Genomic DNA, 11,949 nt, shown 5'->3' with positions numbered 1-11,949 from the left:
AAGGCGACGCATTGCATGCCCAAGAAATCTTCGTGGGCGACCGACGGGATATCTAAACAGGAGCGAGGAAGCGAGCAGTGAGGGCGAACTTACTCCAGAATCTCGGCTTCCATTGGTGGAGTTGTCCGAGAGCAAAGATGTCGAGGACGCGAGACGCTGAGGCCGAGCTCAACTTGCCGCCGGGGTTCCGGTTCCACCCCACCGACGAGGAGCTCGTCGTGCACTATCTCTGCCGGAAGGCCGCCGGCCAGTGCCAGCCGGTTCCTATCATCGCAGAGATCGACCTCTACAAGTTCGACCCCTGGGAACTTCCAGGTATAATAAAAAAACAAAAGCCAATGCAACATAAAATGATAGAGCAAGCACTTCATGGTTTTACCGTCTAATTTCGTGGGATTGCGCAGCAAAGGCGTTGTTCGGCAAGAAGGAATGGTACTTCTTCACCCCTCGCGAACGGAAGTACCCGAACGGCTCAAGGCCGAACAGGTCTGCAGGGACAGGCTACTGGAAGGCGACGGGGGCCGACAAGCCGATCTCGCCCAAGGGCAGCAGCGCGACGGCTGGGATCAAGAAAGCTTTGGTCTTTTACTCTGGGAAGGCACCGCAAGGAGTAAAGACTGACTGGATCATGCACGAGTACAGGTTGGCCGATGCCAAACGAGGCCACAACAAAGGAAGTTTAAGGGTACGCAAATCACCAAATTATATGTAGTTAGCAATCTAGTTAATGTGTATACTAAAACTAGTAGAGTGCGTGGATGCAGTTAGATGATTGGGTTCTTTGCCGGTTGTACAACAAGAAGAATACCTGGGAGAAGATGCAGCTCGAGGAGAAGTCGTCATTTGTAGAGACCATGGATTTGGCGTATGACACAGTGTCGGACAGCTTCAGAACAGCAGAATCCGACGTCGAAAATGACAGTGTGTTGCCAAATATCAGTGATCTTTTCGGCACGACCCAAGCTGCTACTGGACCACAACAAGCACTGAGCACCTGCAATGAAGATGGACTTCAGATGGTTCACAGATGCCAGAAAGAAGACAGTGAATGGTTTAGGGACTTGAAACTGGAAGACTTGCAGACCTCTTGCATGAGTTTCGGATTACCAGTGCCCCATTATGGACGCAGCCAACCAAGATCATAACTCGCAACTTGTTGTCCCTTCAGCTACCATTCTGAATCAAACAAAAACTCATAAGATGTGCATAGACTTACAAGGTAGTGTCTAGGATGGTAGAGCAGAGATCATGAAGAGACCTTAGGATTTGTCTATTTGAGTTCATGTATTGTGGAGAAAGATGGGTGTTTTTCTGAAAGGAGGGCTGCATTTGCTCCATATTTTATGTAAGAAACTTGTCTTTCTCTAATAGGAATGTATAACAACATCTAAATTTTGCTAGACAAATTTTTTTAGAGTGAGAAATATAAAAACTAGTGCTACTTTTGAAATGTAAATAGATTCAAGCATCAAAATGAACATATATTTATTCGAAAATCATCCATAATTTTACTTCAAAAGGCACAATTGGCCTTCCTAATTCCTTAGCTACATAAAAACATGGACAAAATAAGAAAAAAAAATATCACAATGATAAAGCTGCCGTAGTAATTAAAAGAAAAAAAAAAACAGATACACAACAAGCCAAAAGATCAGATATTGCAGGACGCTAACAACTTAAATTGTATATGTCTTCTTGTGTAAATCAAAACGCCTTAGAAATTACACAAACAGTAGCAAGCATATGAAGAACTCAGAGTAGCTTGGTTTTAATCATTTTCTGATAAAAGAAAAGAAAATCAGTACATTTGTTTGTCACAGTTGATAGAAATCACACTGACCTGTCATCAAAGCTACTTATTCATGCATCCCTGCATTGTGGCAAAAGAAGTCTCACAGAAATGAAAATTAAATTCATAGCAGCTACATACATTCTTAGAATGAATGCTAAAATAATAGAAAAAAATTGGATAACCACTAATTACTAATACTACTGGATCTTGTACGTGTTCTTTTCTCAAAGGCCTACATTTTAACTCCTACTCATTTCTATTGTTTATATAATCTTAACAGCAAATCAATTGATTAACCTTGGAACAGGAGGCCAATCCAACACAATGTAAACATACAAGAGACCTGGATAAGCTTGATTTTTTACTGGTTCAACAAGAAAAAAAAAAGGCAGCCGAAGAACTGAATGTAGACATCTGAGTTATTTTGGCCAATGGATCACTTTATCTTTAGTAGACATTTACAGAAAAATGTAATATGAGATATTTGACATATGTTTCTTTTAGAAATGAGAGATGCTTCTCCCAAGAAGATATTTGCCATCGCATGTAGGAATTCTTTATGAAGGATTCCGCAACCTTTTCCCATCAATAGACAAATAAAGGGGTAATTCATTAAAATATCCTTAATATTTCAATCTTGTTCCAATTATATACCTAAAGAATTTAAGGGGTTGAATGCGCCCCTTATCATTTTAAATGTGTCTCAAATATATCCTTTCCTTTAACTCCGTCGTTTATAATTAACAGAATGAGCATGTGCTTCGTTGTCCCCTTTGTTGTTCCATTATAATATAGTTTCCAAACTAAAAAACCAGGTTCTCCAATATAAATAAAAAACAAATACACAAAAATAAGTTTTATGAGTGTCATCTACCAAGTAATTAAACAACAAATATATAACTAAATACTGAAAAAGGACAAAAATACCATAGTCTCGGGTGAATTCCAAAAAGCATTTACTTCATCTAGCCATCACAACTCAATGCAGAAATGTATTTCCCTTGTTCAATATGAATTCAATTCCTTCAAATTCGATAATCAAATTATTCGTTGTTTGACAAAAATTTTCTAACTTGTAAAATTGAACACAAAAATAGCTCTCAATCTCGCAGATGAGCACAGAAAATTCAAGATTCACACCGAACAGAAGAGAAAGATGAGCACAAACAGATTTATGTGGTTCCATAAAAATACCAACTACATGGCAGTCAACACCAAGAGAATTTTCCATTTTCATAATTAAAAAGTTCAGTAAATTTTACAACTTGTTCACTCCTATCCTAGGAATCGACATAAAAATAAATAGTTCACTTACAATGGTTGCTTGACGTCGCTGCAGCTCCCGGCGCCGTCGCAGCCCACAACCGGAGGAAAGTCGATGACTTGCAGGGAAATCAGGAAGAAGGGATTTGGCAATTATGGCTCATATAGATAACCTACGTGTGGAGATTGAGGACTCATGTGAGAAGTACATGCTCATTTCGTTAATTACAAATGACGAAGTTAACAGGAAGGATATATTTGACACACATTTAAAAAGATAAAGGCCGCATTCAACCCCTGGAATCCTTTAGGGATATAATTGGGACACGGTTGAAACATTAGGGGTATTTTAATGAATTATCCCGACAAATAGATAAGTGCCCTGACTGCTGTAAAGCAATCGTCTCTTCAACCCGGAGCTCTAGAAGAAAACTTCTTTCATGTTTGTCAAATTGTACTTATCATTTGGAAGAAGTTTGATATGTTCATCAATCAATTAGGCAGTATACTGTGGAACTCTGCTAATCACCAGGGTTTTCATACAAAATAAAAGCTATGCATTATCCACCTACATGTATCTCTGTTCCAGGATCACATCCCAGATTCTCTGTTAAATTTTTAATAACTTATAGCCTCTCGAATCTGAGCAACGGAACTAGGGTGATCATAAATAGGGTATTACTAAGCAAGAGAGTCTTAGGTAAAACAGGGTATTTCTTTCACTACTGAACTTTAGTGGAAGACTTAATATTCCATGAATTAAGCCAGATGCAGCTTTGCTGAAACGACCTCCAGATCTGTAATTGCATCTCTTTCAGCTTTTGTTAGTCTGTTTTCTTCCTTCAGTCAGTCCTTTCTTCAAGACTTTTGCCTGCAGATCTCTCTTCAAAACATTTACTTCCATACCAGTCTTTTCTGCCTTAACCCTGCTTTCATGTGGCAAGAGGGCGGTGTCTCATATCCAAGAGTGCTGACAGAAATTCTCAGTGATCTCTTACATATACATGGACGATTTTGCAGCCTTTTAAAAACAGGTCAAGCCTCACATAAGAGGACAAGCGTCTCTCAAACATGCTTTCAGAGAGACAAATACGTGCACTATCCATGTACTATCTAAATTCACAGGCCATGTCTCAATTGTTCCATTTAACTAAGAATCAGCCACTGTCCCATAACGGGACAGTTGCCTCTGAAACAAGGAACATGCATGATCCATGCCACGTTCGAGGGCAAAACAGCACTGTATAAGAAGGGCAGGCCATGGAACTTGCAAATCTCCACAGAATTACTAACCAATTAACCACGGAAACACATACAATGATACAAAGCATGTAATAAATATGAAATCTAGCTTCATATGGAGATGATCAATCCTAAGGCCTCCCGTTCAACTAAAATCAAGTTCATCGTACCGCATCAGCACATATTTTAGCACCTAGTCCAAACTCATCCACTTCATTGTGCGCAAACAGAAGTTTTCGTAACATGTCACTTCGTAAAAAAGAAGGCAGATCTCTTTGAAGCATATCATCAAACAGTTCATTCGCACAAAACTGCAAAGCGATCCTTGAACGAACAGGACAAATTGAGGAAGCCATGGAACTCGAGGAGTTCCCTTCCAAACAACAACCCAACAGGAACCCATTTATTCACTCATGAAAATTGCGCTAGTCTCCCTCGTAAGCACCCAAGAACGAATTGAGATGGAACAGGGAAGAGCAGTACCTGGCAGAACAAGAGGTAGAAAATATATGCTTCTCAGCGACTACGTCTGTTGCCAAGCGCTGGAAGAGATCAGACAAAGTCAGCCGACGACTCGTCTTCTTCGCCGACACTCGAAGAGATCCACCGGACGAAGCACCGGAGCGATGATGGTTGGGAAGAGAGCGGATTTTTCCGGATGAGAATGGACGGAAGAATCGCGATGGCGGATTGGTGGGAATCAGGCCGTTGTTAATTATATTTCATTGTGCACAAATTATTTTATAAAAAATTATTTTATTATCGATTTAAATATAAATCAGTATAATTTAATTGATCAAGTCTGAGGCTAGTAGGGATCCTCTGATCCATAAATTATGGATCAGGGGATGATCTATTGATGTGGACCCTTGATTTGAATGGACCCCATTTATTTAAAGATAGAATCCATTCAAATCAAGGATTCTTATGTAATAGACCATTTTTTGATCTGTAATTTACGGACCAGAGGATTTGTTCTCGTCTGAGGCACTTGGATTCATTATCCAAGAGGCTGTCAACACACTTTATCTTATTTTCTATATAGCATTTGTATTTAATTAAATTGATCAAAGGATTTACGAAATCATTTTTATGAGCAATGATATACTAAAAAAAATTTAAGTAAAAATTCAAGAATAGACCTTGAACTTGTTTTTAAGTTTTTTTCTTGATGATATCATTTTTCCATTTTTATTTAAAGTCTATAATTTACCTTCTTAATGAAACTAATCAGTCACTATTATAATTTATTTGTTTGCGTTCTTAATGAAAAAACACGTGGAGTCGTGGTCTCTAGATCGTTTCCATTTCAAATTTCAAATCATTTGACCGTTCGAGCGCCTGTCGGTCGGTTTTTATGAAAAGGCCCACCATCGCCCAGCCCAAATATGCCTCAACCGATCATTTCAAAACCATCTCTTCCCTCTCCTTGACATTTGTGGCGATCTGCAATTAGGTTTCGGTTCTTCGAGGCGGAGGAGGAGAAGGCGCCGGGGGCGATGGAGAAGTACGAGAAGCTGGAGAAGGTCGGCGAGGGGACGTACGGGAAGGTGTACAAGGCGCGGGACAAGAAGACGGGGAAGCTCGTCGCGCTGAAGAAGACGCGCCTCGAGATGGACGAGGAGGGCATCCCTCCCACTGCCCTCCGCGAGATCTCCCTCCTCCAGTTGCTCTCCCACTCGATCTACATCGTCCAGTATCGCTCTGTCCTCCTTTCCCCCTACTCTTTTCTGGAAATCGTTAAGTGAAGTAAAATATGCGTGCGTTTTTCTCTAGTATTTAGTGTTAAATTGTTGGACAGGCTACTGAATGTAGAGCAAGTGCAGAAAAATGGAAAGCCGCTGCTTTATCTAGTGTTTGAATATTTAGATATCGATCTCAAGAAGTTCATCGATTCTCATCGCAAAGGGCCCAACCCTAGGCCTATACCCTCCACGGTTGTCCAGGTACCTACGAGTTCTGCTCTTCCTTTTCCTTGATTTTCATTCATTTTACTCTCCTTTGACGGACTCTCTTTTTGTCTGCAGAGGTTTATGTTTCAATTGTGTAAAGGAGTCGCTCATTGCCATAGTCATGGTGTTCTTCACAGGTTCTATTCTTCCTTTTTCATCTGGTATCGTTTCAAAGTAATTTTCTCTTACGCATGACTGGACTTCAAAACAGAGATCTGAAACCTCAAAATCTCCTTGTTGACAAAGAGAAAGGCATATTAAAGATTGCGGATCTTGGGTTGGGAAGAGCCTTCACTATCCCTCTGAAGAGTTACACTCATGAGGTTCTTATGAGCTTAAATTTCTATTTAGAGTAATGAACTTAGAATTTACTGTCGATTTGTATTAATCATGCTAACGTTTTACTTTAAACAATTTTCTGGCTACCTTTTCTTATTGGAGTTCATGCGGACTGTTATTGTTCTATGTTTGTAGATCGTGACACTTTGGTATAGAGCTCCTGAAGTCTTGCTGGGAACAACTCATTACTCAACTGGAGTGGATATGTGGTCTGTTGGATGCATATTTGGTATGTTTACTACCATTTGTTATTTGATTAATGTAAAATTTCTTTTACGTGATTAATTCTTAGTGAAATTGTGATACGATTTCAATGCATCTTCTATTGCTTGATGCAGAAACTGATTTAGGTTTTTATATGTGCTGGGCATCTAAATCATTATGGATTAGTCTTTGGTATTTTGAATGTAGTACAGTTTTATGGTTTAGCAACATTGAAAATGCATTACATGTTTTATGCAGATGTATCATTTTTTGAGATATCAGCTAACAATCTAATGTCACTCATTGACTAATAGTTTCTTCATATGATCTTATTTTTGGTAGAACATTTTCTAAATGATATCTTGATACAACAGATAACTATCAATTTCGTTTAGTTGCACACAAATACCGAAATTGACTATCGAATCCATTGATTCGATCACGAATACCAGAAGCAATCTTTTAAACATGTTAATTCAAAGAAGAATATCAAGAAGTAGGAAAATAACGGCTTAGCCAAAAATAGCATTAATAAAAAACTTTCTTCAAAACATGAAACATGACACTTATATAGACCTCATATCCTAAGACTCGAAAAAGGGAAAGAAATCCTCATATATGGACCTCAATTCTTATCTTTTACATAAAGAAAAGAAATCTTACTAGAAAAGAAAATTTCTTAACAGAAATTCTAATTAACAAAACAATATGCTAACATATACAAATCCTAACCTATATATATTAGAAATACCAAAAATATCTGAAATACCATAAAATTGAAAATTTATCAAAAATAGTAAAAATATGTTCGGAGCCTCGATTGAGGGCCTAAATAATGAGTTTTGGGCCCGAAGCTTAGCTGTTATGAGTTCCCTAACAAACGTAGATCTTTGAACTTTGCATGCGTAGCCCTCGATAGAATTTGATTCTGAATCCCGAGTAAAAAATTATGGCTTCTAGAAAATTACGCTGTCGAACCCACATCACATCTACATTCCATGAGACATTAGGAAAAATAGAATGATGACTTCCATGATTACCTTGTTTGTTCACAGCTACTATTCTTTTTGTTTCTGTGTTTTTTTACTAATACTCTTTACTCACCTCAACAGCCTTCCTTTCTTTCTACCTCTCTTCATCAATCTTCCCTTGCACCTTCTTCAACCATCTTCCTCTCGCCTCAGCACTTACCAGCACACTCTTAACATCCACAGTACTTTTCATCTGGTCTTAAATAGATTGTGATAGAAAATGTTATTCAAACACAAAAGGCATCATAGCTTCTGGAACTTGATATGCCAAATTAGGAAATGTCTTTCGGCATCTTCTTTCCAAGATGGAAGATGATTTAGCACTCCTAGAACAACTTACATCAACTTCCACAAAGCTTTCTGAGATACCTGATCAATTTTCTTCAAGATTTGGTAAAAAATTGATAGGAATCTAAAGATAAAGAGCACACGTAATAGAAATCCAATAGCTCAAACGTATCCTATTCAAACTCGTTGTATTTTCACTAATTTCTATTACATCCTTTTCATTGAAGAGTGTAAATCTCAACTGTGTGCTTTCAAATATTTCACTCGGGATTCTGTTCCACTATTTTTTTTTATTAATTCATTCTCCTATCTCAGTGTTTTAATCTGTTCTTTTACCCAATAGCTGAACTGGCCCGAAGACAAGCACTTTTTCCTGGTGATTCAGAACTACAGCAATTGCTTCACATATTCAGGTTAGTTTTCCGACTTGAGGCATCCTTCTTGAGCCTATTGTGTTTGATGTGCAAAACGCCAACTTTCCTACATGTCGAACCTTTTAATGCACCGTGTACCTCAAGAAAGATAAAAAAAACATGTGCCTATTGTATAACCAAACTATACAATGATATGAAAACTACAAGATTTTATCTGAAATCAGCCAAACTATACACTGAATCACATTTCACAATTTTTTCCACAAGATAGAGATTTTGCAAACTCTGAGACAGGAAAATATCTCATTGACATATACAAATAGCTTGATTTTTTTTTTTTATCACATCTTTGATTTTGTCGGTTCGTTGATCGCAAGGTTGTTAGGGACCCCAAATGAAGAGCAATGGCCTGGAGTTTCTTCCTTGCGAGACTGGCATGAATATCCACAGTGGAAACCTCAAAATTTGGCACGTGCTGTTCCGTCCCTGGATCCTAATGGAATCGACCTCTTGTCGGTAAATCATAAGTTTTTCTTTCAATTCTCATCATGAAGTTAGATCGATTATACTGTAGTAAGCTTTTACTCTCATGGATAACTTTTACGATTTCGTATTTGCTCTTGTTTAATACTCCAAACCATCAGAAACAAAACACAGTATACTTATTGTTTATTTTTAGATGGAAAACTTTAGGCTTTTTTTTAGTTTTGTTTCCAGCTAATTTGAGTGGAGATGCGATTTGTTTTGTCACTGAGGCCCTTGTTTATGCATCTAAACTTGCAGAAGATGCTTCAATATGACCCAGCGAACAGAATATCAGCTAAAGCAGCAATGGATCATCATTACTTCGATACGCTGGACAAGTCACAATTTTAGTGCCTTTCCCCTCCACCAAGTGACGCAATTTATCTTTGAGGAATCTGACCTACTCAACTCAAATTACAAGTGTTAGAACAATGTTTTTGCTTTGCTCGTATCCTGCGTTGCCTCTATTTATTGTTTTTGGATATCTGAAACGTGTTATTGCTTGCGAGTTTCATCTGCGTTTATGATTTCCACCTCGAATTGCGTTCTTTAAGTAATAAATATACAATGGAACTTTTTTTAAAGGAAAATAATAAAAAAAAAATTGTGGTTTGATGACGGTGTAAAACACATACATGAAGGCTGGCAGCAGCGGCAACCCCAATGCGGCATGTTTCTCCACCTTTCGAGGCGCTCGTCTCGTTGCTCGACTCCCAAGCAACAGCCCTCCTACTTGGCTACTTCCTTCGCCTGCGCATCGGCTGTACTTCTTCCACTGTCGATGCACGAGAGGAGCGTTCTGAAAACCTTTTCATCAGATCCACCACTTTTATCCATTTTTCCATGCCTTTGAAACACTGCACGAGTGCAGTAAACAACAGGCCTCATACTTTAAAGACTGATGCGATGTGATATTATGTGAATCAGCCTTCCCCCACCGCCACCTTTCTCCATCAATGCACTCTGACGCAGAGCCAAAGACGAGTGGCCTCCCATGTCCACCTACGTACGTGGAGTTGTATTCATTGGTTACATATTTCTAGAAAGCAACTGCATGAGGCAAACAAAGACCTCCGTGTTCTTGCTCAAGTCCCGAGCAATTGAGAACCCCGGTGAGTTTGTTGGTCCTTGTAGATGTACAGTCACAAGACGTGTGGGGGAAATTTAGAATTTGAAAGCTAGGGAAGAAGGAGCTCCCTTCAGTCCAAGCATGGAATGGTTGGGAGAGAATAGTCTCCCGCATCATTCACTCGTTCACATAGTAGCTCAAGGTCTACCATTGTGTTTGAATGAATGAGTCGGCAGCTGATTCAAACCCACAGTCATCCGGTGAGTGGACTGAAGGAAGCTCTTTCAAACACTTTTCTTCAATCTTTTCTCTTAATTTCTCTTTTTTTCCATGAATTTTGTAACACTAATTAAGTCCATTAGTTGAAATAAGCAACTTGTACTTAGATAATTAAATATAATGATCAAAGCAAGACTTTAAGAGAAGACTTGCACTATTGCATTTTGTAGGACTAGAACTCGTTTTAGGGTATTAAGTGGCAAAGAAACGGAAATTTTCCTTGCATGTCCAACTTCAAAGATCTTGTGCTCAAACAATAAGTGATTTTCTGGAAGAAAAAAAAAAAGAGAGAACAATAATCAATCATATGTAGGTAGCAGATATCTAGTTGGATAATAAGGTCACTGAATTTTCTATGAGAAGCTGAAACAAATATGAAAGCGAATGATTGAGGGAATAGTTCTTAGATATAGCTCAACAGTAAGGTAAAGATTAAATTATGTAGGAAAGTACTTATTTATAGATTAGAGATCCATTATATATGTGACATACTCGAAAAAGAATCAGTAATAACCATTAGGTATTGATGAAGAGCTTGAAAACAAAGGAAAAAAAACAGAAGATATCTGAAGATCACAGTATTTGTTGCGTAGATCTACAAGTATCAGTGATGCTAGAAACATACCTCTTGATCTAAAGGATATATAGTAGTACTTTGTTGTGGAGAGAAAAAGAGAGAGAGAGAGAATCTAGAGAAAGTGTTCTTCAAACAGTAGAATGAGAACCCTAGCAGGATTCTTCACTTCCCTTGGGATGTGCTGAAGAAACAGTTGCCAAGTCCAAACCCTAATTCCTCCTTCCTACTTCCTCAAGCCATATCAAAGAATCAGCATGCTGCCCTACTTTTTCAAAGATCACAAAGAAGGGAGTCATGCAGCATGATGCTGAACCTGGTGGCTTCAGGAGAAGTAAAAGAGAGGAGATAGGTCTGTGAGTGGAAAGGTGGAAGCCCACGGGAGATATAGGCAGAGGCCATGATCATCTGAGAACTGTAGAGAGAAAGTGAGAGGATAAAATAAATAAAGAAATGAAAGCAACCAAAGAGAAAGAGAGAGGTGGCAAATATGAGAACACACACATGTGAGGGATGCATCATTAGTTCTCTCTGAGTTATCTTGGAGATGAGATCTATAGAAATGGTGGATGTATGTGTGGGTGTGTCCAAAGTCTCTACTATGAGAGCAGAGGCAGAGGCAGTCACTGGTACATGGTCAGAGCTTGGCCTTTGCTGCCACTATTGACTGTCTTTTTTTCACTCAAGAACATTAGTGCTCATACTGTGTGTGTCCATGGATATGGCATGGAGGTGAACTCTCACCCCATGCACCATGGTCATCTCCATGCCCCACAGCACAACATGCACTAGGGTTACTATCCTTAGTGGTGAAATATTCATGGTTAATTTAATTTGTTGTGAGAAAGATCAGTGATTATTGTTAAATCTGTTAGTAATTAGTAGTGTTAGTTCAGCTTGTCAATAAATGTGAGTGTGATAGGTGATAATCTTTTTTTTTCAATTATTAATTAATAATAATTAATAATAAAGCTTATCAATAATGTGATTGTGATATTGATTATAATAGCCATGCAG

At 38.5% G+C, this 11,949-nt stretch overlaps 2 protein-coding genes and 2 long non-coding RNA genes across 5 annotated transcripts; 2 read left to right on the top strand and 2 right to left on the bottom strand.

Annotated features, from left to right (window-relative positions):
• Window positions 1-1,406, top strand: LOC122008897 (NAC domain-containing protein 68-like). Its single transcript, XM_042564802.1, has 3 exons — window positions 1-315; window positions 405-685; window positions 765-1,406. Exons 1-3 carry the CDS (start codon window positions 138-140, stop codon window positions 1,143-1,145), a joined length of 840 nt encoding a protein of 279 aa, XP_042420736.1. The 5' UTR covers window positions 1-137; the 3' UTR covers window positions 1,146-1,406.
• Window positions 930-5,024, bottom strand: LOC122008900. The gene is made up of 5 exons (XR_006119420.1): window positions 4,781-5,024; window positions 3,108-3,228; window positions 1,841-1,870; window positions 1,085-1,176; window positions 930-994 (listed from the first exon to the last, which is right to left on the bottom strand). It is a non-coding gene; the product is annotated as an uncharacterized LOC122008900 (long non-coding RNA).
• A 652-nt stretch (window positions 5,025-5,676) lies between these two features.
• On the top strand, window positions 5,677-9,543 carry LOC122008896 (cyclin-dependent kinase B1-1). The gene is made up of 8 exons (XM_042564801.1): window positions 5,677-5,993; window positions 6,099-6,243; window positions 6,325-6,386; window positions 6,461-6,572; window positions 6,724-6,817; window positions 8,455-8,524; window positions 8,863-9,001; window positions 9,269-9,543. Exons 1-8 carry the CDS (start codon window positions 5,797-5,799, stop codon window positions 9,359-9,361), a joined length of 912 nt encoding a protein of 303 aa, XP_042420735.1. The 5' UTR covers window positions 5,677-5,796; the 3' UTR covers window positions 9,362-9,543.
• On the bottom strand, window positions 9,538-11,434 carry LOC122008901. 2 transcript variants are annotated; one of them, XR_006119421.1, is made up of 2 exons: window positions 10,984-11,434; window positions 9,538-10,012 (listed from the first exon to the last, which is right to left on the bottom strand). It is a non-coding gene; the product is annotated as an uncharacterized LOC122008901 (long non-coding RNA). The 2 variants fall into 2 exon arrangements; XR_006119422.1 differs by having other exon boundaries at window positions 9,600-10,626.
• Between the last annotated feature and the right edge of the window lie 515 nt (window positions 11,435-11,949).

Source organism: Zingiber officinale, chromosome 8A (assembly GCF_018446385.1).
Source record: "Zingiber officinale cultivar Zhangliang chromosome 8A, Zo_v1.1, whole genome shotgun sequence".
NCBI lineage: Eukaryota > Viridiplantae > Streptophyta > Magnoliopsida > Zingiberales > Zingiberaceae > Zingiber > Zingiber officinale.
This window is presented reverse-complemented; position numbering and strand designations above follow the sequence as displayed.

Excerpts from the sequence above, each read along its gene's own strand:
- LOC122008897 (XM_042564802.1), top strand. The coding sequence starts at position 138 with ATGTCGAGGACGCGAGACGCTGAGGCCGAGCTCAACTTGCCGCCGGGG. Across the intron at positions 316-404 it reads CGACCCCTGGGAACTTCCAG|CAAAGGCGTTGTTCGGCAAG; the intron begins GTATAATAAAAA and ends GGGATTGCGCAG. Across the intron at positions 686-764 it reads ACAACAAAGGAAGTTTAAGG|TTAGATGATTGGGTTCTTTG; the intron begins GTACGCAAATCA and ends GCGTGGATGCAG.
- LOC122008896 (XM_042564801.1), top strand. The coding sequence starts at position 5,797 with ATGGAGAAGTACGAGAAGCTGGAGAAGGTCGGCGAGGGGACGTACGGG. Across the intron at positions 6,573-6,723 it reads TGAAGAGTTACACTCATGAG|ATCGTGACACTTTGGTATAG; the intron begins GTTCTTATGAGC and ends CTATGTTTGTAG. Across the intron at positions 8,525-8,862 it reads CAATTGCTTCACATATTCAG|GTTGTTAGGGACCCCAAATG; the intron begins GTTAGTTTTCCG and ends GTTGATCGCAAG.